At 56.1% G+C, this 26322-nt stretch overlaps 2 protein-coding genes across 5 annotated transcripts; both read right to left on the bottom strand.

The window, feature by feature from the left end:
- Positions 1 to 365: 365 nt before the first annotated feature.
- LOC111162271 (hydroxy-delta-5-steroid dehydrogenase, 3 beta- and steroid delta-isomerase 7) lies at positions 366 to 3668 on the bottom strand. Of its 2 annotated transcripts, none has more exons than XM_022526563.1 (7): positions 3571 to 3668; positions 3033 to 3204; positions 2670 to 2825; positions 2304 to 2412; positions 2127 to 2226; positions 1781 to 1943; positions 366 to 1345 (listed from the first exon to the last, which is right to left on the bottom strand). In XM_022526563.1, exons 2-7 carry the CDS (start codon positions 3196 to 3198, stop codon positions 930 to 932), a joined length of 1110 nt encoding a protein of 369 aa, XP_022382271.1. In that variant the 5' UTR covers positions 3199 to 3204; positions 3571 to 3668; the 3' UTR covers positions 366 to 929. The 2 variants fall into 2 exon arrangements, with proteins under 2 accessions (XP_022382271.1, XP_022382272.1); XM_022526564.1 differs by having other exon boundaries at positions 3033 to 3200; positions 3571 to 3590.
- Positions 3669 to 4622: 954 nt separating this feature from the next.
- Positions 4623 to 26322, bottom strand: LOC111162294 (SET domain containing 1A). Of its 3 annotated transcripts, none has more exons than XM_022526603.1 (19): positions 25758 to 26322; positions 24801 to 24965; positions 24485 to 24580; positions 22493 to 22763; positions 21266 to 21387; positions 20806 to 21035; positions 19665 to 20517; positions 18719 to 19504; positions 18199 to 18375; positions 17975 to 18062; positions 17079 to 17236; positions 16836 to 16923; positions 14660 to 14998; positions 7892 to 8938; positions 7291 to 7463; positions 7092 to 7202; positions 6806 to 6925; positions 5095 to 5232; positions 4623 to 4990 (listed from the first exon to the last, which is right to left on the bottom strand). In XM_022526603.1, the coding sequence occupies exons 2-19, from the start codon at positions 24948 to 24950 to the stop codon at positions 4817 to 4819; spliced, it is 5121 nt and encodes a 1706-aa protein (XP_022382311.1). In that variant the 5' UTR covers positions 24951 to 24965; positions 25758 to 26322; the 3' UTR covers positions 4623 to 4816. The 3 variants fall into 3 exon arrangements, with proteins under 3 accessions (XP_022382311.1, XP_022382310.1, XP_022382309.1); XM_022526602.1 differs by lacking the exon at positions 25758 to 26322 and adding an exon at positions 25547 to 25577; XM_022526601.1 differs by lacking the exon at positions 25758 to 26322 and having other exon boundaries at positions 24801 to 25197.

Below are 26322 nucleotides of genomic sequence, written 5' to 3'. Positions count from 1 at the left end.
AGAGCTCTTTCCCTCTCCTCCCAGGAGGGGACAGGACTCCTGGGGCCTGGCTGGGGGCCCAGAGCCAGGCCACCCTCTCCTGTTAGCCCTCAGAGTCCCATTTCTATTGGTGACCAAGTTGCAAATGGATAAAACACAGGAAAATTCTGCCCCCCCCCCCCCACCCTGCATGTCCTGTCCCCAGAGCCCCCCACCCCCACCCCGGGCCGGGTTGGGCCCTGTGGGACGGGAGAAATAGCAACCAATCCAACAGCGGGCATGCTGTGTGCTCACTTCCTTCTGTCCCCACGTGGGACAGGCGCCGTGGGGGACAGGGTGGGAAGCAGGAGGGGGAACTGGACAGGTAGACGGACACAGGCTTGGATTAGGAGCTTTAATCCAGGGCTCGGCTGGGTACAGCACAATACTGTAGGAACTAATTTGGGTGGAGAGGTGGGAACAAGGGAAAACCTGCAGATTTGCTAAGGCTTCATTGAAGAACAGAGAGAGCTGTCAAAAGGTGATAAATGTTTTTTTAAAATAATGAGACTATGACCCTCAAAGAGGGCCCCAGGTGGCAGGAGGAGCCAGAAAGGATCTTCAGGCCGAATCCAGGCCTCAGAAGGCCAGCACGAAGCCCGTGGGACCCCTTCTCACTTCCTGCTTGAAAAGCCAGATGGGACAGGAAAGTGAGAACAATCGGGCCATCGGACACTCACCAGCCAGCTGTCGGGCCTGGGTTGAGAGTGAAGATGTGCCTGTCCCAAAACCCTGCCCCAGGACTTAAGAGGCGTGAGGATGCAGACTCACGGCTTGTGGCTTAGAAGCGTGGGAGCTACAAGGCAGGCGAACCGGTGTGGCACCGGCCCCTCTGCCCCCAAGGGCTGGAGGGCCCTGGACCTGGACAGTCGGACATGCCACGCACCAAGCTCCAGGCCCCAGCTCCACCGTCACCGGGCTGAGCCCTCCATGGTCTGCACCCAGTGGATGGTGCGGGTCCGGCTGTCCTCCCACGAGAACAGGGGTACATAGCCAAAGTGGCGCTGCGCCTTGTCAGTGCTCACGGTGAAGGTCGTGTTGGCCACAGCCAGCGTGTAGGGGTTGAGCAGGGGGGCGTAGAGAAACAGGGGCCGCAGCAGCCACTGCAGCAGGGCGTTGAGAGCAGCCAGAAGCACCAGCAGCCAGTAGGGCACCAGCAGGCGGGACTCCACCAGTCGCAGCCCGCAGGGGCCCAGGAACTCCATGTTGAAGTCCTCGTAGCTCTTATAGGGCGACTCGTCATAGCAGAAGTACACCTGGCCGCCCATGAGTGCTGCTCGCTGCTCTAGCTCCCGGGCCACCAGCACGTGCATCCAGGCCACATTGCCTGCCGGTGTGGGGGGAGGCAGACGTGGTCCCGAGTGCCCCAGAGCCCACGGAGAGGCTGCTCTCTCCTGGGCTGGCCCATGTCCAAGGGGCTCTTGTAAAGGCTGCTTTCTCCCCACTCGCCCTCCTGGGCCAGCCGGGGTGCATGCTACTTCTTTGGGGGCTCCCGTACAGGGGCTGCCCTTCACCTCTCCTGGGGAGATGCCGCTCCCATGATTGCCATCCTGTCCTTGGCTGGTGACATGTGTTTTACATCAGCCTTCCCAGCTCATATGGATACTGTTTCCTCTGGAGTTGGGCAGACAAGGCCGGCATATCTGGTCACTCCGGCCCATGTGTGGCTCACCCTTCGCTGGCCACGGCATACACTGCCCACCCGGGACCACACGGATCCTGCCCCATTCTTAGCCTCCCCGCTGTGTAGCCCGGGCCTTACCCACGTAGACCCGACCATGCTCCACGGAGGCTGGGATGGCCCGGAAGAGCCGACCCCCTAGGCGAAGGCCTTGGTGGTAGAAGTCCCGCATGATCTGGTGGCCTTCACCGTAGATGCCAGTGGGACGCAGGGCACATGTCACCAGGGGCAGCCCCCCATGGACCTGGGGGTGAAAGGCAGGCATAGCGAAGACCCAGTACCCAGCAGCCTGCCCTCTGGCCTGGCCTCCTCACATTGGAGATGGAAGGGAGGAGGGGCCCAGGGCAGACTGCAAAGAAGTCCCACTGGTGCCAGCTCTGCCTGGGACAGGCAGCCCTCCCCACTCCAACTTTGCCTCCTGTCTCACCTCCCTTCCGTTGGCTTCCAGGACCAGCCGCTCAGCTTGGGCCTTGCTGCAAGGATAGGGGTGACTGTGCACTGCTTCATAGGGGGTGTCCTCGTTGCCCCTAGTTGAGGGACAGGGAAAATTCTTAATGCTAAGGGGAGATGGGGCTCTGAAAGTACTGAGGGAACCTCAGCTTACCTGTAGAAGGGGTGGCCTTTGATGTTGGGCCCCACAACTTCCATGCTGCTCGTGTAGACCAGGAACCGTGTTCCAGTCTGCACACAAGCCTCAATCACGTTCTTTGTGCCTGGGAGAGGTGGTGGGGAGCGGAAGGGTGGACCCGAGCTAAAGCTTCCTCCCTCTCTGCATTTTTCCCACCTTGCATCTCAATTCTGGATGAGGGCTCGGGGCTTCCTTCCCCAGGTCCAGGGAAAAACCACAGCAGGGCTGGGAGGGCTGCCGGACTGCCATTAGTGGGGCAGAAGTGTCCAGAGGACAGGTTTCCACAGGAGAAGCCCAGAAATCAAGGTCAAAGAGGGGGTGGGGAGTAAACAGCCACCTCACCCTGTACGTTGACCTCATAGATGGTCTCGGGGCTGGCCCTCCCGAACACATCCACCAGTCCAGCTGTATGGATGACCACATGGGCTCCAGCCACAGCCGCTGTCACCTCGTGGGCCTGGGTCACATCGCCCTGGATGGCAGTCACCTGCACGGGCCCTGGGAGGGATGGGGCAGCCAGAGGCAGCATCAGAGCTGGGGCCGCCGGCCAGCTGCTGGACTCAGCCCACACCCTTAGGAGCCACATGTTCCCAATGTGACTCATTCATCCCGTTTGTGTGCACTGGAAGATATAAACAGGCATCATCTTTCCCACCCTCGCCAAAGGAGCCCACCCACCCCCATATCCCTCCCCACCACAGTCACCTGTCTTCAGCTCCTCCAGCCAGGGACCCAGGTGCAGGTCAAAGACCCGCAGCTCCAAGAGCCGGGGTTCCCGCTGCAGAAGCATCCGCACCACATGCTCCCCCAGGAAGCCGCAGCCACCTGTGACCAGGTACACCAGCTTCCGGGCCTCTGTAGACTCGGCCATGCCTGGCTGGGGAAGAGATGTGAGTTGCCTGCTGCCACCTACCCAGTGTCCGCAGCACACCTGTTACTCCCAGCTGGGGCCTCTGGCCTAGTGGGCTGGAGTGGTGACACCGGGGGCCCCGAGTGGCTCCAAAGCCTGGAGCGTGGGCTGCAGCAGCTGGGCTACCTGCCCCCTGGCCCCGCCAACGCAGTTACTGAGATAAGGGTGAGGGCCTGGGGTGTGGGAAGGGCTCAGGGGTTGAGCTGGAGGGGGAGGTTCTGGGGACAAAAATGGAAGGGAGTAGGTAAAGAGCTGAGGAAGAAAGGAGAGGCAGACGGGAAGCACTGTGACTAGGGAAAGGGACCCCGGGGCCCTGGCATCGCTTCTGCCTACCTGCAGCCAGTCCCAGGACAACCACACTGGCCACTGGAGGGGCTGTCTTCTGTCGACTCTGGGGCGGGCCAGCCAACACACCGTCCCCTTCCGCTTGCTCCTCCTCCCTCCTGGCCCGTTCCAGGAACAGACACCAGCCCAGCCTCCACCCCTCCGTCCCCTTCACTCTTGCCATAGAGCGCCCCCTGGTGGCCACTCTGCACTCCGCAGGCATCTGTTCCAGCAAAAAAACTTGAGGAACAGGGCTGGGGAAGCTGGAACCTGTGGGGTGGGCACTGAGGATGCAGCAGGTGCGGTGACCTCATTCCCACTGCATGACATCAGTCCTCCCCTTTGGCTGGATTTCCCAGGATGCCAGAAGCCCAGCAGCAGCTGCGGTTCTGGGAAGGGAAGAGGATGCCAACCTTGGCCCAGCTCTGGCTGACCTTGGTGGGGGATTTCTGGATGACTATTCCAGCCTAAGGAGTTGAGTCCGTACGTCTGCCCACCCCAAACTTCGGTCCATCCGTTTCCCCTCTCTTCGCTTGACCAGTCCCCTGTCTTTAAACCCCCATCCCCCACCTACTCTTCCCCAAAGATACTGACCAAGCACTTTTGTACAATAAAGTTTAATCACAATTATAAAAATGTGGCGTTGGGTTTGCGCTATTAACATATGTACAATCCAGCCCAACAGGAAGGGCCCGCCTCCCACCATCCTGGCCTGGCGGAGCAGGAGCTTCCAGACGCCAGGGTGGGAGGGTGACCCACAGGGTCTGGAAGGAACAGAAGATGAGGCAGGGTTCCAGGCACGGAGTCCCTAGGACTGGGGGCACAGGGCCCCCCCCCAGGGGGAGAACATGGCCACTGCCCCTAGAGACCCCTAAACTGGGGAGGGGTGCACGCAGGGCACAAAGGGGAAGTCCCCATTAACACAAAGCAAGGGTGCTATGCAGCCCCCCAAGAACAAGATCTGTACAGGCCGGCACCCCAGGTTTCCACAGGAAACAGCTGCTGGCAGCTACAAAACATTTACAGCTTCTTCTCCGCAAAGAAAAAAAAGTTAGGGGGTAGGTGGGTGGGGGCGATGGGGGAGGCAGAAGCTGCCTCAAGGGACTGAGGCTCCCTCGCTGGGCTTGCGGCCCCCCAACCCCGTATCTGGAGACAGGGATAGGTGGGGCCTGCAGAGCCCGCTAAGGCTGGGGCGCAGGGAGCTCAGGGCACCACGGGGAATAAATAGGGGCACGGGCACCAGTCCTGCCCCACCTCAGTTGAGGGAGCCGCGGCAGCTCTCGGTGCCGCACAGACAGGGGATCTTGTTGTCCTCCAGCGGGAACTTGTAGTCGTAGGTGATCTCCTCATCCACACCGATGGGCTGCTTGGAGTAAATCACAATCTTCTTCTGGGACTCGATGGTGATCACCTTGGCATAGCAGTTGGGCTGCAGGAGGGAAGGCGGAGTGAGCGGCAGCCCCTGCCCTGGGCCGCCCCACCACCCCTGCAGGTCCTCCCCCCAGGCCCCCATCCCCCCACCACCACGCGCACCGTGCAGCAGTGGTTGATGAACCTCGCCAGGTTGCCGCACTTGGTGGCATCGATGATGGTGTCGTGGTCCACCCGGAACAGGTAGCTGCTGCCGATGCCCTCCTGCACGTAGCGCTTCTCCCGCATGTCAGCTACCATCTGGCAGAACAGGGTGCTGCCACGGTCGGCTTCCTGCCAGACCACGCCTTGCCCCAGCAGTCCCCGTGAAGGGGCCCCAGACAGTTACCCGGCTACCACCCCTGGGGGCCACATCGGCCTGTCCTGGACCTGCATCTCTCCTTCTGGCTCCCACCAACCCAAGGTGCCGACCGTCTGCTCCAGGAGCCCATGTTCATAGGGTCCCCCCAACCCCGACACCTCTGGATGCCCTTCTGCATCTCCCAAAGGGAAGTCTGCAGGGCTCAGTGGGCAGGAGCCGCAGCCCCTGCCTGGCCCCCAGTGGGGCTCCCGGTCTACGGTGGGGCCAGGCCAGTTCCCGAGACAGCATGGCCATTTCAGAGGCTGAACCTCGTCCATCTCTTCTCCCAGGACCCTCTCTCCCCCAAACAGGCATCCATGGGCTGCCACTCGCCACCTTCAGGGCCCACAGTCTTGTGCAAGGAGTGATTCCTTTTTCCCAGAAAATGGGACGCTCGGCCCTCTGTGCTCTCTCCTTGGGTGACCTCACTCTCTTCCAGCGCTTCAGCTGCCAGATAAGGGCTGGGGACTCCTCCCAAACTTCCATCTCCAGCCAAAATCCACCTCGGTGGTGCTGCTGGGTGTCATCCTCTAGGTGTCCCCAGGGCCCTGCAACTTCACGGGTCCTGAACGGAGCTCCTCGCGGCCACACAGCTGCTCCTCCTCCTCACTCCCCACCTCACTGGCAGCCTGAGCTGCTCCAAGCAGCACTGAGAAATGACCTCCTCCCCACTTCCCTACTTGCCAGAGCCAACTTACTGTCCAGTCCAGCCAGCCGCCTTGGACCCACAGACTCCTATTGGCTGCAATTGCCTAGTCTGGGCCACCTGGGCCTCTATGGGATCTCTGCGATAGCGCCCCCGCCGGTCTTCCCCTCTAGCTGTCCCCTCACGCTGTAGCTGGAAGGGGCCTACAGACTGCGAAGCCTGTTATGGGGGGGGTGCTTCGCCACAGCCTCCCCCCCCTTACCGCTGGCCCCAGGTCACCCACATGGCTCCTAAGATCCATGGAATCCAGCCTCCACTGGCCTCTTTGGAGCTTCCATTGTGGCCGCTGGCCCTGGTTTTTTGAACTAGCCATAATGACCTCCTTGCCCACCTAAGACTATCCTGTCTCCAGGCCTTTGCACATGCTGTCTGGCAACTGGGAGCACTCTACCCCTCATCTGAGTCTGGGAGTTCATCACCCTTCAGCTCTTGGCTTCCACATCACTGTGTGCCCACTGCCGCTGCCTCCCCGAACTTCCCCTTCCTGATCGACCGAACGCCATCTTTCATGGCAACTGCAATTCCCCCACTGAACTATATGAGGCCCTTAAAACCAGAGAGAGCACTGGTCTTGCTTGCTGGATCATTACCATCTAGTTTAGGAGCATCCCTTACTGTTGATGGAAGGGAGGAAACACAAAGAGGCAGGTTTCACCAACTACGTCTTGGAACTGGGAGGTCACATGGGGCTTTACCCAGAGATGAGGTGGTTCTCATGCCAGCATCCCGTGCTGCCATCTGACCGGGGGCTGGGTACAGGGCCTCACCTGGCGGATGTTCTGACCCACATACTCGATGACCATCTCGTCGGCTGCAATGGGCTCCATGGCAAACAAACCCCACTCATGGATCCGGCTCCGGCCGAACCGGAGCTTCTTCTTCCGGAACTAGAGGGCGGAAGGCAGACTGTGCCACTCAGTGCCTTGGCTGCTGTCCTCCGGGGGGAGGAGCGTCCTTTTGGCCCCTCACCTCCACACCCACCCCCAAGAGGCCAAGAGACTTTGTGATGCTGCCCTCCCTCTGAGCCTCTCTTCCCGAGTCCCGCCTCCTCACCTTGAGCTGGTTCAGCTTCAGCAGGTCACTGTCCATGATGGCAGAGGTGCCAATGGCGCTCAGCAGCCGCCGTTGCTCAGACCGGCGCTCCGAAAGCACGCGGTTAGTCCCCTGGGAGGCAAGGCAGGGAGTGGGGGTAAGTGACAGCAGGACCGTGGGAAGAGACGCCAGGTGGCCAGGTACCAGGGCAGAGTCTTACCTGAGTGTCTGCTCCTTCCAGCTGCCGGGCCGAAACAGGGCACACATCCAGGTACCTATCCTTCTCCTTCTTGCTGATGGGGTAATAGCCTTCGCTGCGGGCTGAGCCTGTCTGGTGCTCGCGGGGCCCGTCCTGGGGCCGCCGCTTGCGTTTCGGAGTGCTCAGGTTGGTGAGTGCAGGGTGTTAAGGAAGAAAACGGGTTCCTGACTGGCCAGATCCCCGGGGCCCTCTCCCTTCTATCCTCCCAGTCCCAGCCTAAGGAAAGGGTGACTGACCTTAGCTGGAGGTCCCAAGCATTATTTAGTGTGAGCAGAACAGAAGATGGAGAGAAGGAAGTCTGAGACCTTACCTTTTCTGCCAGAAAAACTCTGGGAGGCAGAGAAGGGGCAGGAGGCAGAAAGAAAAGAATGGCCTGGGGGCCAGATGAGAGATACCCAGGCTGAGTGTAACAGAGAGCGCTGGACAGGGAGCAGAATAAACCAGAGACTAGCTACAATCTGAGGGGGCCACTGCCCAGCTGTGCGACCCCAGGGAAGCCTGTCCCCGTCCCCGGGGCCTGCCCTCCTGTCCAGAGCAGGCCGGCCTCTAGGGCCCAGGATATTGGTGTGATGGACCCAGTGGGTGTCGTTAAGCCAGTCAGCCCCGCTCGTCTGCTGCAGCAGCCGCTCGTACGTGAGCCGTAGGTAGCCCATGTCCTCTAAGTCCAGGCCCGAGTTCCAAATGTCATACAAGATGGTCATCTGCTCAAACTCGCTGCGGGGCTCAAAGGTGGGGGGTGGCGGGGGCGGTGGCGGGGGCCGCCTGCGCCGGGCATGGGAGCGGAGGCTGCGCCGCCGCACAGCACCCTCCCCACCGCTGCTGCTGCTGCTGCTGCTTTCTGAAGACTCGGACTCCTCCTCCTCCTCCTCCTCCTCCTGCTGCTGCTGCTGCTGCTGCTGTAGCGGTGGCGGCGGCTGCTTTGGCTCCTCCGCCTCGGCCACCACCACCTCAGGGGCCTCCAGGACTTCATCCGCTGGGGAGCTGAAGAGGGCCGCAGGGGCAGGAAGCGGCTCCAGGGGCCGAGGGGCCGGGGTGGAGGGCGGCGGCTTGACGGCCAAGGCGTAGTTGTGCTCCAGGAGGATGTGGCTGAGCAGGGGGCCCGGGCGGTCGGCCTCGTCCGATGTCTCAGTGGCCTCCGAGTCGTCACCAGGAGGCAGAGCAGGCAGCCCGCGACGGGCTGGGGTCAGGGCCAGGTCGGCCAGCACCGCCAGGTCCACTTCTGTCGCCGGCTCTGCCTCCTCCTCGTCGGCAGAGCGGCCGCGGCCTCCAGTGCGACCCCGCCCTGCCCGGGCCACCTCCTCGGGCCAGCTCTTGACCAGAGACGCATGGTCCAGGGGCAGGTTTCGAATGGTCCGCTCTGCAGCCCGAGGGGCTTTGCGGGAGGCAGGGCCGGGACACTTGATCTGCGCCGGGGTGACGGGGGGTGGCTCGGGGGCCGGCACCTCCTCCAGGGCAGAGAAGGAGACAGTTTTCCGGCGTTTCTTAGGTGGGGGCAGGAGGGGGATAGGAGAGGAGGGGCGCTCGTCTGGGCGGGGGGCCGGGGCCGGGGGTCCCACCGGCGGCTCTGTGGGTGGCTGCGGCACACTGGGAGGTGGTTCCTCGGTGGAACCTGGGGAAGGAAGCACACAGGAAGGAAGAGGGTCAGTGACTTGGGCCAATGTGATCAGAGGAGACTCCTGGCAGGCAGGGCACCGGCCAGCCTCACCGGGGAGGCCGCAGCCTGTGCCCGCTCAGCCAACAGAGCTGCTTCTGGTGGGCTCCCTTGGCAGGAGGGGATTATGTACCTGTTCATTCATATATTCGACAAACATTCACTGAGCACCAGCTCTGTGTCAGGCATGGGCCAAACAAGTCGAGTGGACACTTTCAAAACCCTCACAGAGCTTACAGTCCAATGGGGACAATGACAGGAAACAAATGTATAGCCCAAACTGTGGAGAGTCGGGACGGGGGCTCTAGAGAAACAAACGCTTAGGCTCTAACCTTTTTACCATGACTGAACTACGTGCAAGGACTAGGCACCCAGGCCGAGACAATTTCTACCAGTCACACTGAGTGATGGGCACGCGATTAACCCTCTCTGAATTAAAGTGCAATTAACCCTCTCTGATTTAAAGTATCCGTTATTTCAACTACAAACAATGTTCTCTGTTTAGTGATGTGAAAAAGATAACAACGTAAGCAGTGTAAAACACTGAGCAAAATCTGTTTCCTTCCCACCACCTGCCAAGTGGCGGGAGGGTTTGCCAAAGTGGGGAGGGCTCAGGAAGACTCCCCTAAAGAAGCTAAGGGTGAAGGTCCCCCAAGGATGGGGGACAGCCTGGGGAAGGGACACACCATCTTGATCAGGTGGGGCTCTCTCTCCAGCCCCCCAGATAGGAAGCACATCCTCCCTCTGCTGGGACCCCCAAGTCTGCTGCTGAGTGCGGGGCTCTAAATACAGCTTGAGACGGACACCGCCTAGTCCCTGGGGCAGACCCTGTCTTGCGGACTGACCCTCTCTGCTCCTAGATTTCGGCCACCGGAACAGGCACAGCCTTTCAAACCTCCCTCTCCCCTCCTGCCTACTGGGAAAGCTCACATGTGGCTTTCAGCTCAACGCCATCTTTGTGAAGGTTACCCCAACTTCTCGAGACGCTGGTAGTAACTTCCTCTCAGAACCAGAAGGCCAGGGTTTCTTAAGTGCCAGGCTTCAGGGTGGCAGCAGACTGACCACTAGTATTTTGTGTCAAGCATCAATCCAAGACTTTCACGTATGCTAACTACTCCCTTCATTCCCCACAACCACCGTGTGAGGTGGGCACTATTACTGAACCCCGCTTACCAGTAAGAAAACTGAGGCAGAGAGGGGTTAATAACTGGCCCAAGGTCATATAGCTTGCAAATGCCAGAACAGAGTCTGTACCCAGGCAGCCTGGGCTGAATTTCGAGCTCTCTTCAACTGTCCCACGCTGTCCTGGCCACCCCTGTGGGTGGGCCACGCTGTGGGACTCAGCAGTTTCCTGTCTGGCCCCCGTCCCAGAGCTAAAGGGCAGCCAGTTCCGGGCCTGACCCAAGCAGGCAGTGATCAACCTGTGTCCACGACCTCAGGAGACGTGCCCCAGCCAGGCACCCCGAGCAAGGCCCTCAGCCTGCTGGCTCCTGAGCCTCCGGACAGCAGCGGGGAGTCTCAGCCAGCAGTGAGCCACTCCGAAGCTAGTGAGGTCCCAGGTGCTCATCCCAGGCTCTCCAGTCTCTCCAAGTCTCCCTGTTTCTTCTTCTCCTGTTTTGGGGCAGCCCTGCCTTTGACCCATCACCCCAACTGAGCCAATGAGCCCTCTGGAAGCCTGGCTCTTGAGGAGAACGAATTCCCCTCCTTGCTCTGCTTCTTCACGCAGATTTCTCCTTTGCTTCTTATTCTGAAAGAAACCTGCCCAGTCTATACAACTCCCAGAAGCCAAGGTTTCCATAACATGACCTGTCCCACTCTGTGCCCCCAGCCAACATTAACTGATGACTACCTGACCCAAGCTGGGCCAACCAGAAACTTCCCTGAGAATAAGGACCTACGACAGGAGTGGCTTTCTCCATAGGGGTGAGCAGAAGAAGGGGAAACCCATCTATAGGATGAATCAGACGAGAGGAATCAATCAGACTGGAAGACAGAAGAAAAGCAAGCCCCAGAGGTATCCAGGTCCCATCTTTGGGTTTCACCAGACAAGCCCTCTCTTGACATGGGGCCACATACCATCTATCCGGCTCATCCTTGGAACTCGAACAACCCCACTGTTCTCTAAAAGCCAAAGGACTTGCCTTAACTTTCTCCTCCTCTCCCAACTCTGTCATCTACCTCAGGGACTGTTCTCCCCGTTCTCCCTCCTCCAGTGCTTTCCTTCACTCATTCTCAGCTAGCCTTCCCCACTCGCACACATGACCTTTGTAACCCCCGGAATGGCCCTGCCTGGGACCCTTACCCCTCTGGCACCCAGCCCTCTGGTCACAATTCCTCAGGTCCTTTCAGCTCACCCACCACACCTGTTCCATTTCCCACCTTCTAGCTCCCCGTACCGTCACCCTTCTCCTAAATGAACGGCTTTCCTTCCTGTGCCTGCCTGCAGGGCCCTCACAGTCTTCTTTCACAGCACCTTCCACAGCCTTCAGCCACTGCCGCCACCTTGGAGACCCCCAACCCTGGCTTTGCCCAAACACCTGCGTTTTCTCCTCCTTCACCCCTCTCAGTCTTAGCAAGGCATCTGAGTCGCAAGCCCTGTCCATTTTCATCCTCATTTCCTGTTCTCCTTCCTTCCCCAAGGCTACTCCTCCAGCCATTCCCTTGTGCTCAGAAAATGCCCTTTCTTCCTACTGCAGGGTGAAATGGGGGGTCCTTGGGCATGAAAGCCCACATCTCTCTGCCTCCCCAATTATGGGTGCATGTGAGTCAGGCCAAGATGCACCCACCCACTCCCAGGAAGGCCACCCCAACAGGTGCCGCGCTCTCTCCTGGCCTGTCTACCTGCCCCTCTTCCGGCCCTGAATCTACATGCTTAAGTCTCACCTTTTAGTTTTTGAAAAACTAACCCTCCACCAACCCTGCATTCTCTTTTGTTTCTCTGTTCCCAGCTAGATGACCTTAAGCATCTCACTAAGCCTCAAAGTCCTCATCTGGAAAGTGGGAGTAACAGACGGTGTGCGTCCTGCATGAGGAAGCAAATCCGCAGTGTGCTAGGCTGAGACCCTGGCGCACCCGAAGCACTCCAGAAATGTTTGCTAATACCACTCATCACAGCTTCTCGACTCTTCTTCACAGAGTAGTCTACCCTTCCAGAAGACTGGTTATCTCTGTCACCTGCCCTCACTCCTTTAACACCCCATAACTTGGCTCCAGTCTGACCCACTCTACTGAAAGTGATAAGGTCACCAGTGACCCCCTAACTGCCAAATCCAACGGAAGCTCTTCCTATCTGACAACCTCTCCTTTGGCCTGCTGATACACACCACTCCCTCCTTTGGAAAACCAAGCTGCCACGTTTCCTTCCCATCTCGCCGACAGCTCCTACTGGGCCTCCCCCAGCTCCCCTTTGCCCACCAATCTCTCACAGGACCGGAAGGCGCTGGCCCCTTCTCTCGGTGCACACGTTGTTCCAGTGTGTTTAAGTGCACTCACACCCACACCTGCACTACTCTCAAATATCTACCTCGTTTCCAGCCTACTGCTCTCTCCAGACCCTCAGATCTAGTGATCCAACTGCCTGTTGGATGTTTCTTACCTGGAGGTCCCAAAGGCATACCAAAGTCAAGCCCAAGGAAGCACATGAGCTTTCTTCCTAATGTCGGTTCTCTGCCTTCTCTTCCCTTTCCTGGAAAGTTGTTTAACTAAGTGGTTCACCTCCTCCACTTCTCTCAAATCCTCATCTGCACTTCCACTCCTCGCACCTCGCTATAACCAACACTGCTCTGGTTGACGCCCTTCACTTACCTGCATCTCTTCCAGCCCTCACGTGGGTCACCCTACCTCCTTCCTCACTCTTCCAAATACCCCCACCCGTCCTACCAGGATGATCTTTCTGGAGAAATGCAAAACTGGCCACGCCCCACTCTTTCTACCTACCCCAGTGACAGTGACACCCTCTGATCACCAGCTCTTCTGTTACCAATGGGCTCAGAAAACGCCGGGAGAGGCATCTCAGATTAATGAGACCCTCAACATCTCTCATGAGGTCTACACCAGAGCAGAGTCCAAAAGCGCCGGGAGGTCTTTAGGTGGTCACTGTTCATCTCAGATCACAGATTCTCGATAACATTTGAGAGAGCGGTCTAGAAGGCCAACGCGAGTACACAGCCTATCTTGCAAACTGCCTTATGCACGCCGTCCCAACAACAGCCTAGTCCACGCTACCACCGTCGCTTGCCTTACTTACTAACCGTAACACAGGCTCTGGCCCCTCTCCTAGTTCTCTCTGTACCGCATCTTTTCAAAACACAAATAAGATCGCGTCACTCCTTTGATGGCATTCCACTGCCCTCAAGATAAAGACCAAATTCCTAATGGAGCGACTCCTTTCGTGCAGCCCAGTCCTTGCTCACCTCTCCAGTTTCAGTCATTCCAGTTTCCCCTCACTCCCCACCATCCAAAAGGTTTGTCTTACGTTTTCTGCCATGCTATTTCCTCCGCCCTCAGGGCGTGTGCACATGTTAACCAAGCCTGGCTGCCTGCTCTGCCTTGACTGCCGCCCAAGAACACTTCAGCAGAAAACACCAGCAAAGACATGCCCACAGATGTGCTCAGGTTCTCCGAGTGCCCTGTACTTTTCTCTCATGGGGCTTATCAGCTTGTTATCACAGATTTTCCGAGATATTTATTACTCAACTAAACTATCTCTAGACCATAAGCTTCGGGAGGGTGAGAACAGGGCCCTTCGTGCCTACTGCTGTACCCCCCGCAGCTGCCCTAAAATACAGACAACCCTAGAACAACACAGGTTCGAACTGTGCGGGGCTACTTATACACATGCTTTTTCTGGGAAATATGGTAGAGTATAATAAATATTAACTTCCTTATGACTTAAAAAAATTTTTTTCTCAAAAAAAAATTTTTTTTCTCTCGCTTACTCTCTCGCAAGAATACAGTACATGGTACATATAATGTGCAGAAAATGTGTTAACTATTTGCATCATCACTAAGACTTCTGGTCAACCGTAGACTATTAACAGTTAAGTTTTTGGGGAGTCAAAAGTTACTGGTGGCTTTTCAATTGCACAGGGGGCCGGCGCCCCGAGCCCCGGCATCGTTCAAGGGTCAGTAAGTAAACTCCACTCAGAACACGTCACTCAGAACATAAGTTAGGTGTCCGTGCTATAAAGGAACAATCAAACGTACAAATCCATAAGGCAAAGCAAGGTGAAATTAGCTTCCGAGCCAATACTGTTCAAGCTGTCTTCTACCTATCTGTCCATTTAATTGCCTGTAAGTACACAACACATTAAGGCAGAAGCTCAAGAAAAATTAATAGGAAGAACTTGTTAAATTGGGAATTTTCTCCTTACTTAACTTAGAGACCATTCTGGGGTGGGCAGGGGGCTGGGCGGGGTGGGGCTGAAAGAGACCACCGCTGTCCGTATTAGCCAGACACCCTGCTCGGGCTCTGCGAGCCGCTCCCAGAAGCACGGTTTGAATGTGGCCATAAACATCTCCAAGGGAGGACGGGCAGGAGATGATGACTTCCGGCCAACTTGTATGCTTTCAAACAAAGTCACACACTGGCACATCGTTCACAAATGCAGACCCCACTCTTCTCACAAAGACAGATACAAACATAAACAAAGACCAAATCACCCGCTCGGCACCACCCACCTGCAGGTCTTGCTGGAGACTTCTCCTGTTCAGGGAGGGGCGTGGCTGGGGAGCCCGCTACCCGCTCGGGCTCGGGCTCTTCCACGGGTGCTGGCGGGGGTGCGGGGACATCTCTGGGGGGAGGTGATGCTGAGGGTACGGTTGCCGGCTGCTCCTCTTCCTCTTCCTCTTCTGAGGAGGACTCAGATGATGATGAGGATGACGACGATGAGGAGGAAGACGAGGAAGATGAGGAGCTGGATGAGCTGCTGCTCTCGGAGTCCGACGTGCTGTCATTCTCACCATCTGAGTCAGCATACAGAGAACATTTGGAGGACGAATCGCTTTCCCCGTCCTCGCCTGGAAATCCAGAAGGGGCAATCAGGCGAGGTGGGAACACCCCTCACTTGGTCAAGCCATGGGTCCATTCACTGACTCTCTACTACGGATTGGTTAGGCTCTGTGCCAGGTACTGGGAAGTCCAACCCTCAAGGAGTTAGATGAGCAGGCTAATTGTTCACAGCGAGACCAACTTCAGTGTGGAAGACCAGTAGAGTGTGGCAAAGGGAAGTCCTGGATTCTGCCTGGAAGATCCAGGCAGGGGAGGGAGCCCCAGGTGGGAGATGCTCAAGTCAAGGAGGACAGGTAGAAGTACACTAGGAAGACATGAGGGCTAAACGGGGTTGTCAGAGGTGAAGGGAGATAGGAGACCTGAGACCGCTAAGCAGTCTTCTTTAACTACCAAAGACTTTCCCAAGGTGGGTCTCAGAGAAGCTGCCTGGAGAAGACTCATAAAAAGGATTCCAGGGTAAAATAAGCTTTCAAAGCGTTATATGCTCTATGCCTCCAAGAAATGGCCAATATATTGGAAGGGCTTTATAAGAAGTTAAGAATTATGAAGTGTCTGAGGAACACAAGTGGATGAATTTAGAATAGATGGTGGTGGTGGTGGTGGCGGCCTGGGATGGGTCTGGAGCGTGGTGAGATGGAGCTGAACAAATAAACAGGAGCTAGGTTATAAATGGCCCAAAGTATCGGGCTGAGGAGTCATCTTCTAGAAAATAGGGAGCTAGAAATAGACTTTATGGAGAGAAGTCACAGGATCAGGTGTGCGCGGAAGGAAAGAGAATTCCATCTGCAGACTGGAAAATGGATTGGAGAGGAGGAGGAAGGAATGAACCAAAGACAGGGAAATCCGTCAACACTGCTGCAGAAGACTCTAAGTGAATCTTCTCACTTCTCACAAGAAAGTCTTCTAAGACAGGCCAGCAGGATCAAAGAAGGCAACAAGTCCCAGTGACACTGAGGCGGTGAAACGGACAGAAAGCGGTGACCAAGTGGATGTGTGGCAGTCTCCCTGCTTAAAGCACGTGACCCCACCCTCTACCTTCCTGAAAAGACAGTCTCTCAGATCATCATTCTCCCCACCTGGCCTCTGCTGAAATGGCACTTCTCAGAGGCACTCCTTCTCCAAGAGATCTAGAACAGCCCATCTTTCCCCAGCTCCCCCACCCGTTACTCTCTACCCCAGTAACCTAGTTTCTCTTCTTCAAACTACAGATCTCTATCCAAGGCGCTACTACTTGTTCATTTGTCAAGTCTCCTCCTCCCCTCCAACCGATCCCAAGTTCCATAAAAGATGTGTCCCCAATACCTAGAACAGGGCCTGGTACTGAGTAAGGGCTCAACAGCTAGCTCTGAACAAATGAAGGAGAAGCAAGACTAAACCATGTAGCCCAGACTCAGTGGATGTGGACGGACGAACTCTTCAACTGAGTGGAGCTGTGTCTGGTGATGGCAGCTGAGGGGAGAGGAAGCACAGCTCAGGGGCCGGGCCTTCAAAGAGCAGTGCTCAAAGGCAGAAAGGCACAGTCTGGTAGTATCAGGGGGCAGCATGGAACTCAGACCCCTCATCTTGAGGGGCTGGGAAAGTAAGTTAGCTCTGCCATCCTCCCTTCAGGAGAGAACTATTTGTCAGCACAGGAAGTAAGCAGAAGGGAGCAGTCTGGGTATCAGTTACTGTTTACAGTGGGCCAAGGGTTCCAAAAGATGGGACTAAACAAAGCTGCTTTGGGGAAGAGCAAAGGAGACCAACACATCCAGCACGAAGTTTCTGTGGACTCAACAAAGAAGGGTCAATAGGCAGTGGAACCCCTTCTTCCCCAAGGCAGGATTCTACCGTCCTGTCTGTACTTACCATCTGATGCTTCGGTCTCCTTCTTTGCAGTGTCCATGGCTTCTTCACGTTCTTCATCTTCTTCATCTTCCTCATCCTCCTCCTCATCCTTAAAAAAAAGGACAAATGGGGACTAATAAGAAGAAGACAGCTGTCCTCCAGGAGGCACAGCTATCTGGGCTCCAGCCCAGAGAGGAGGTGGTTATGGGGACGGGAACTCAGGAAGCAGGCTCTTGGCAGGGAGTGGGCACCATGGCCCCTCACCTTCTCTGAGGAGGACTCCTGGGACGCCTCCTCTCCTTCACTGTCCAGAGCAAAGGACTTGCGGTGCTTGCCCTGGGTCTTGCTTCGCTCTTCGTCTCGCTTTGGGGGCTTGGTCCCCGGACGTCCAGGCTCTCCAGCCTCCTTGTCTCGCTCAGGGTCTAGGCCCAGTTGAGTGGCAGTTAGGGAATTTACCATCAGCAACAACAGTTCCCGTTCCCCTGGCCTGAAAGGAGCCTTGCACACACCATTGCTGACCTTTCTGATGGTCCCACAACACAGACCTCATTTTACAGACAAGAAGCGGAAGCTCAACAGAGAAACACAAAAACCCCAGAGCTACCTAGCATTTTCTGTAGTTTAACCACAACACACCTGTTTCACCTTTCATCCTTTTCTGGGTCTGGTGGAAGACGGAGCAGACTTGCTATGCCTGCCCCAAGAAAATAGCACTAAGACCAACGGGTCTCCAGGGAAGCCAACTGGACTCAATAAAGAAGTTTCCTGGCCACATAAGCTGCCAACCAACACCTCATACCAAGGCAAACTGGAAGGATGGTTGGAGAAGAGCTTAAGCATTAGACGGGAAACCTAGGTAAGTGACATGTTTAACCTTGACACCACAGGATTCTAGATACTGAAATTACCATTTCTATGTTACAAGGGAAATACGAAACGGGAAATTACAACCAGCACACCAGGGTAAGAACCACAACCAGGACCCAGGGATAACCCTATCTTAAGCTTCTCATACCTCTCAGCACTGCTTTAACTCCATACCGAAACCTCTACTTGGCCACTTGCCCAACACCTACGCCCCCTTTCTCACTGCTTCCAGCGTTCCTACCAGAAGCTGGCACCCTCTTCCCCTTTCTGCTCCCACCTGACCTCCCACTCACCATCTTCATCTTCCTCAGCTGGAGTGGAAGGACGGGGCCTCTTTTCTTCACTGGCTTCTGAAATTTCTGAAGGCTCTTTTCGCTTCACCTGGGGAGTGGGAAGAGATGGGGCCTGTTTTGAACCCGAACATTCATGGTTCCCAACCACCCACTACTTACCCCTAGGGAGAGAGGTCCCCACCCCACCCTCTTCCTCCCTATGAAGCAAAATCAGTTCTAGGTACCTTGAAAGAAGGCAGACGCAGGGCCCCTCGCAGCCCTGATCCAAAGGCGAAGGCCTCGATGCCCGTGGTACCCCCACTCTTGGCCCAGTCTACGAGCGACAGCAGGCCCGGCTCTTTGAGTTTTGTCTTCTCTTTATCCTCCTCCTTGGCTTGCTGTTTGGCTGCGTTCTGGAATGGCTGCAGGCAGTAGGGGGACTGAGCCCCAGAACCCAGGCGCTCCCTCCTGCCTCCTGCCTGAGAACTACTCCCAGGTCCCAGGAATACAGAAATGCATCTACTCACTCCTCTATTTGACACAGATCTATGCCATACCTCCCGTGCACCAGCCCCTGTACAGGCATTTTCTCCAAAGTCTGCTCATTTAGTCCACCCACCTCACAAAGCAGCTACTATTAGTCCCACTCTACAAACGGTAACATTGAAGATCGAAACTCAAGAGATTTAAGGGCCTTATAAACCAGAAATCTACTTTCTCCAACGGAGCCCCAAGGTTTCCCCAGTCCCAGGCACTGGCCCTCACCTTGGCCTTCTCTTCTTTGCTCTCCCACCACTGGTCAAAGGCTCCAAAGGCCACATTCTCCACCATCTTGCGGTTGAGGTCTCGTTGCATAATGCTCTTCATCTCTTGGACAAGGGTGGCCAGCACACGTCCCACAGTGCCTGCCGATGGTAGGGCCTTTCCCTCTGCCAGCTCTGCTTCCTCCCTGGGAGGTAGCCGGGCCTCTTCTCCTGAGACCGAGGAGGAGGGCAGGGGCTCGGCTGCCATGGGCAAAGGCAGGTGGTAGGCCTCCCGGGAGTAGGCCCCTCGGCCTTCTTGCCCTTGTGTGTACAGAGCATACGGTAAGCCATAGGCTGCCTCTTGGGGGGGTGGGAATGGGAGGAAGGCCTCCCCAAAGGCTCCACCAGGGGGACCAGCTGAGGCAGCAGTCAATCCCTTGCCCTGCCGCAGCTGGTGAAGCCGAGTTAACATCTGGGTCTGCATCTGGAAGGACATGGGCATCCCTCCCCACTGAGCCCCAAGTCGATCCATGAGCTCTAGAGAGTTCACAAAGTCATAAATGTGGGGGGGTGGCGGAGGAGGTGGGGGGTACTCGGGGGGTGGTGGCCCATCAGGGCGTGGTGGGAGGAGGTAGGCAGGCTGGTGGGGAGGATAACCAAGGGGTAGAGAAGCCAGGTAAGGAGGGGGAGGAGGGGGCGGAGGAGGAGGAGGCGGAGGCTGCTGGGGGGGTGTTGGGGCCGGAGGGGGTGAGCCGCCCCTGTCATCGTCGGAGATCTCCATGTCCTCTCCAGAAGAGCATGGAGAAGCCTGTAGGGATGCAGAGGAGGGTCACAGAAAGCTTCTGTCTATTCCCAGGGCTTTTCCTCAAATCCGTTCTCTTGCCTAATTCCCTTCCCTTCCCTCCCTCGAGGAGCCCAACCCTGCTTCCCGGATCCCAGGCACCTCTGCTGGCTGACCCCAAGCTCACCTGGTTCTGTCCGTTGGCCTTAGGAGACTCCCGGGTAGCCCCGGGTTCCCCACTCCCTGTAGGTGCTACATCCTCAAAATTAGCAGGGGCTGGAGGGGGCGTGCAGGGACCGTGACCTGACCCAGAAGGCACCTCGCTCCCTGAGTCTCTAGACCCAGGGCCTGCGGTGCTGTTATCTTCCTCTTCCTCTGTGTCAGAGGCCAGGAAAGAAAACTTGGAGCGCTGCTCCTTCAACAACATCTCAATGCGGGAATCCAGGCTGCTGTGCTGAGCGAAGGGCACACTCTCATTGGTGGTCTCTGGGGCCGGGGAGCCGGAGCGGGCAGGTGAAGCTGGGCGGGGGGAGGTCCGAGCTTCTTCTCTCTCCGGGCTGGGCCCCCCCCCACCCCCGCCTCCACCAGGTTCTGGAGGCTCCGGGGGTGGGGCTTCTGAGGCAGGAGGCCGGTAGTCCTGGTCAGTGGGCCGGCTGGGCTCAGGGGGCAAGTAGGAGGTGTAGGAGGGTGGGAAGCGCTCAGCTGCATTTTCAGCAAAAGATGCCCCAGTGGGCTCCTCCCGAGTCGCCCGGCGGGGAGGGTAGGAAGCATGGCGTTGGTAGCGATTCCAGCTTTCGTAATACGCTGGGTAGTTAGAGTCAGTACCACGAAAATGAGAGGATGAGGACGAAGAGGACGACGAAGAGGACGAGGACAACGAGGAGGAGGACGAGGAGGAGGAGGAGGCAGTGGCTGCAGTCGTGGCAGAGACAGCTGTAGAGGTGGTTGTGGGGGCTGAAGATGCGGAGAAGTGGCGGCGGGAGAAGGAATCTTGGTAGCTGTTCTCCGAGCGCCGGGGCTTGAAGGAGGTTGAAGTGGTGCTGGAGAGAAAGTGCAGGAGTTAGCTGCGTTCAGCTCTGTAGGACCAAACCCTAGAGTCCTCGTTCTCAGGACTCGAAGCCCCTCGAGACACCGCCCCCAAAGAAAAATCTAAATGCTCTTGGGTTTCTAGCTAGACAGTGAGTTCCCTGAGGACAGGGATATGTTAGCTGAAGCCACATAGAAACCAGGACAAATGACTCCCAATTCCCTTTTAGAGAGACTCCAAGTATCTTCTTCCCAGTGGTAACTCCCAGAATCTGGGGGTCCCAGAGGTGTTCACTCTGCACCTGCTGGAGTAGGCAGAGTCCTGAGAGTAGGGGGTGCTGCCCCGAGATGTGTAAGGGGTTCCTTGGGAGGACTGAGGGGTGAATTGGCCAAAGGAAGATGGGGTGTCTTGTCGGCTGCTGGAGAAGCTTGTGTCCTGGGAGCAAGGGGTGCCATTGCCAGGAGTGCCCACACCAGTGGTGCCTGCCGGGTAGGCAGCCGTGTCAGAGGAGGAGCGGCGGCGGGATTCAGTCTGGAATGGCACAAGTAGAGCAGGGAGAAAAGAAGAGATCAAGTACCATGTGACAACCTGTCCTTCCCCAAACCAAGAACCCCAATTCCCTGTCTTCGGAAAGTATCTCAGCATCTTTTCTTGGTTCTTGCTATCCTTAACAGGGAAGTCCAGAACCTCTCAAATACTGTTCCTGGCACCCTAGCACTGTGCCCACGTGGCTAGGGCCACAGCAACCACAAGCTACTTACCGTCTCAGGGGCCGCACCAGAACCCTGGAACTTCTCACTCAGGGCCTTGCCCCCGGTGGGCACCGTCTGAGGGGTGTAGGAGCCGTTGACTATCAGTTCATAGTACTTCATCCGCTGTTGTCCTAGAGGGAGGAAGAGGGGAACCATCAGATTGAGAGAGAGAAACCCCTCCTCCCTGATTTGTCTTTCCCACTTCTTTCTCAGACCTCAAGTTTCCTACAATTTCTTGGGAGTCTTGGGCTCAGGGACTTCAGTTACGTTACCTCTATCTTTGGGACCTCCTATCTCGTGTCTGCCTAATGATGCTACAAACGACATACCGAACAGCGCTTTGCAGCTTATAAACAAACACCTCTACTTATCTTACGGAGTAGGATATCACCAGCAAAGAGAAGTATCAGTACCCCTATTTTATAGGCTCAAAGAAAATTGACCTGCACAAGTCACAAAGTTGGTCAGTAGCAGACGAATTCAAACCCAGAACATCTGATGCTACATCCCACCATGCTCTTCATCCTATAAACTAAAGGTTGCAAAATGGCAGCCTGGGGGCTAAATCCAGGCCACAGTTGTCTCACTTGCCCGACAAAATCTCTTAAGAAACTTAGGGGAAGGGGTTGCAGCATTTAAAACCCTGAGAATGCACAAAAAGCCTAGATTTCTGACTTAATAATAACACAGTACTTGGCCATATTAGTCCTGATTCCCACTTGCAAATTAGCTAATGCCAACTAACAGCTGCCTCCTTTTGACGGCACGTTACTCTACAGTCCTCCCCAGCCCCTCACTCCTCCCTACTGCCTCTTCACACAGAACCCCAGGCTGCTTCAGTCCTCTGTACAGGTCCCAAATTCTCGATTCAAATTTTCAAAAACCCAAGAACCTCCAGACCAAGCCTTTTTGGAACTTGACCTCAAAATCTGATCTGAGCTGAGGGGATTTACCAGCTCGTACTGATCGTACAGCGTGACCCTTCGTATGTTTTCTTACAAATACAGTTCCGTGTTAGCCTGTAAGATGCTACCCAACCTTGCCAAAGATCACACACACGCAAAACACAAAAAAAGCCATAATTCCTCTGTAAAATTCTAATTTCAGAAACACACCTGGCCCCAAGAGTTTCACGGAGGAATCATGAACCTGATCACATGCCTGGCCCCAACAGGCATTTGCACGTACAGTCTCTGCTGGAGCTCAACCTTAGGCAGCAGGCAAGAGAGCCCTCACCTTTGATGTCGAGCTGGGCATGGATGATGTTGCCCATGACGGAGGTAAGGTGGAGGTTTTTGACTGTTTCCTTGGCTCCCCGAGTGCTAGTGAAGAGCACGCGGGCCAGGCCCAGGTGCTTGCGAGTACGGGGGTGAAGAAGGATCTCTACCTCTTCCACCTCACCGTACTTTCGGCACATATCCTTCAGGAAGGTCTCCCGCACATTGTCATTCAGCCTCGCGAAAGTCACTTCCTTCAGTGGGATCTGTCCGATATAGAACTCATCCAGCTGTGGAGAGGACAGGAGTCTTGAGTCTGGAGTCTCAATACTGACCATGGTGCCTTTGCCCTTTGGAAAGCTTGGTCCAGAGAAGACCGGGAAACACAGGCAAAGAAACGGGGAAAAGGGCCCCAACAAGACTGACCCCTCTCTGCTCTGCCTTCTTATCACAGAATACCACAAGAACCAAGAAAAGAAAGTACAACTGAGAAATACGCGTATGTGGAAAAAATTAATTGTAGAAACTAACTCACTAGTTTACCTTTTGCCACGGACTGAACAGTAGGAATGCAAAGATGAAAAAAAATAAAGATTCCGGTTCAAAAAAGCAGATAAGACAGACACACACAGTCACAACAAGACACAAATGTCAACATGAGTGTAGACAGGGTTTCCGGAGGCCCGGTGAGTGGAGGTAGGGAAGAATTCATAAAGATGGTGACACTCATATTGGCTTTTTGGGTAGCAAGAGTTCACCAGATGACAAGGACTGTAAGACACAGAACTATAAAATTACTTGGCATTTCATAGGAGCTGTAAAATGTACGGTAGAGTGGAACACAGGTGTACACGATGAAGGCAGGAGATGAGGCATGGCTAGATCAATAACCATACATGCCAATGCACAAAACATGGACTTGGCAATGAAAGTAATATAAGAATAAAATAAAGAAAACACGTGGCAGGGTGCAACATGAAATGGGAGAAGAGAAAAGAAGCAAGAAAACCCAGAAAAATGAATATAAGAGTCTGCATTAAAAAAACAGCAATGGAAATAGGGAAACTAAGATAAAACAAAGATCGGTTTAGGAAAAGGAATCAGCAGGACCTGGTAACGCATTATGTAATAAAGGAGAGGACAATCAAAGGATGACTCCCAGGTTTCCAGTTTCTGCAGCTGAGTAGATGGTTACCGTTCATCAGTAAAAGGGAAATGGAAGGGAAAGCAGGATTAAGGAGTAAAGATAACTTGTTTTCAATCTCTTGAGTTTGCTATGTCTTTGGGGCCTCCAGATGGAGCTGTCCCTCTACCAGGCATACAAGTCTCGAGTTAAGAGACTGATTTTGTGTGGAAACAGAAATCTGGAAGTCACAATTATGGGCATGAAAAAGACTGTCCAAAGAGATTATACAAAGTGATAAAAAAAAAAAAATGGGGAGAACCTTACAGATAACTCCTTTAAAAATGAAGGAGAATAAAGAATGAGTGGAGGAAACCAAGAACCAACAGTTTTCGAGGGCCAGTCCAAGGCCTGATGAGTATCCTGCCTAGACAGGGAAATAGGAATTTTCTGAGAAAACAAGATGGAGGATCAAGTGACGAAAGGAGGGTTTAGGACTCCAACGATGGAGTCCCTAGCCTTGTCACTCTGCTTAATTGTGACAAGAAACTGGGGTCCCACACCAGGGCACTGTCATGCTGTGTGTCTTCTAGGAGTACACAGTGCCAGGTACAGCAACTAAACATGCCTTTACTTCATCCTTCAAGAAGTCAGCACCCCCACTTGGAACACCTCACCTATACCTTTCCAGAAAAGAAACACAACTCTTCTCCAGAACAACTCAGTCTCACAGCCTCAGAGATGATAAGATCTGGTTGTGATCTGTCATAGAAAAGCCCCTTCCCCTTTTTACTAGCTACTGTTGAGACTTATTACCAGGATGGCTCCTCCACACACACGCACCCACCCATCAAGGGCCACCACACCCAGAGTCTAGCAGACACCTACCTTAAACTTGGGGACTGGGAGGGAAAAGTCTCTGTTTTTGGACCTGACATGGCAACGGGGGTCTTGGAGATCTTCCACTGGTATATACTTCGAGTCCTAGGAAAGAAAGCAGGAACAGAAAAACAGCTTCAGGTGAAACCATGCTGTTGAGCTCTAGGAAGCACATCTAGAGCTCCACATGCAAAAGAGCAGGGTTCTGGTTGCCCACTTTTAAGAAGGCAGGCTGTGGGTATGAAAGTTCAGGGTGCTGAACCGAGGTAACAGAGAAGAATGGGGCCCGGTGCTCCCTGTAGTTGGCAAGGCCTGGGGCACTCACGTTGACGCTGAAGTGGACTCCATCGTAGCGGTACACCTTTTGAGAAGGCCTGCGTAAGGCAGGGTCCAAGGCAGGATCCACGATGAGCTTGTAGTTCCGCCACTGGAAGCTCGGGGCTTTCTGCCCATCTCCCCCACCTTCCTGATCCATCTTTGCTCATTTACACTGTTAGGAAAGAGGAATACGCAAGGGGGTTCAGGACTTAGGCCTGACTCCCTTGCTGCCCCTCACCGACTAGCTCAGACTTCAGGTCCTCTCATCACCGCAGTTTCCACACCTCACCATGACCCGTGGCTCCCCCAGATTTTCCCCCCAAGTACCCTCTTTCACCACAACACCCCATTCTCTCTCCACCTCCCAACTCTCCTCTCAGGCCCCCAGGCCCATCTCGCGCCCCCTTACCTTCCCGCTCTGCCTAGCGCGCGCCCCACTTGGCCTCAGAGCAAGACCCCTCCCCCGCCCCCTGGCAGGCCCCGCCCCCTCCCGCCTCCTCACCGGCCAGCGGCCCGGGCCAAGCCCGGCTCTCGCTCCCACACACCCGCTCGCGTCCCCGCGCCCCGATCCTCTGGCCAAGAGGTGGCACCTCTTCGGGGCGTTGGAAACACCGCGAGACCGAGCCCGAGACCCGGCTTCGGCCCCGAATCCGGGCGGGGGGGGTGGGGGGAACGCGCGCCGCTGCCCTCTCCTCCCGCCCCGGCGCGATCTGCCCCCCCATCCCCGCGCACGCGCGGCGAGGCCTCACTCACCCGCTCGTGGCGAGCGGCTCCCCCTCCCCCCACCCCGCGCGGCACCTCAGCGGCGCGAGGCGGCGGCGGCGGCGGCGGCGGCGGCAGCGCGAGACCCGGCCCCGCAGCGGTGGCGGCGGCGGCGCCCCCCCACCACCACCTCCCCGGCGCGCGCACCAAACACCACCGCCACCTGCGTGAGGCCCAGCGAGCACAACGTCTACATTCGCACTTTCGCCATGGGTGCCGCCAGGAGATCCACGGGGCCGAGGAAAGCGGCTTCGCCTCGGCCGGCGCCCTTTAAGGCTCGAAAGGTGCGGCCCAGGGAACCTGGAGATTGGCCGCATTCCCCGGAGAGTGGGCTTCACTACGACTATCCAGCTGCTTTGGCCTGGGGTCCTTGACGAATCGGCGGCGACGGAAGCAGCGACTAATCCCTGAGGAAAGAGGGGAGGGGCGGAGGGGAGGAGGCCAGCCAGAGCTGGGGAGATTTGAGTGGTGCGTTGAACAGGCGCAGATTCGTCAGGCGGGCGGGGCGAATCGGTGGACGGGATGCGCGCTCCTTCGCTCCTCTTTCCTGCCTCTTTCTCGCGCGGCCAAAGACCTAGAAGGCTGCAGATTCGCCACAGGTTCTGGCCTCGCTGTCGCCTCCCTTCACCCGTCTTGGCGGAGTCAAGAAACTAATGCCCGGTTAGCCAAACCCTGTTGGCAGAGTCGGCCACTTTATCGGGATTTTTCTTAGTAGCACAGCTTAGGGGATGCTCAGATCCGGCCCTGGGTAAATGGCTACGGCCCAA

The sequence above is a fragment of the Enhydra lutris genome, unplaced genomic scaffold, assembly GCF_002288905.1.
Source record: "Enhydra lutris kenyoni isolate GAN:26980312 unplaced genomic scaffold, ASM228890v2 scaffoldscaffold90, whole genome shotgun sequence".
NCBI classification, from domain to species: Eukaryota; Metazoa; Chordata; class Mammalia; order Carnivora; family Mustelidae; genus Enhydra; species Enhydra lutris.
This window is presented reverse-complemented; position numbering and strand designations above follow the sequence as displayed.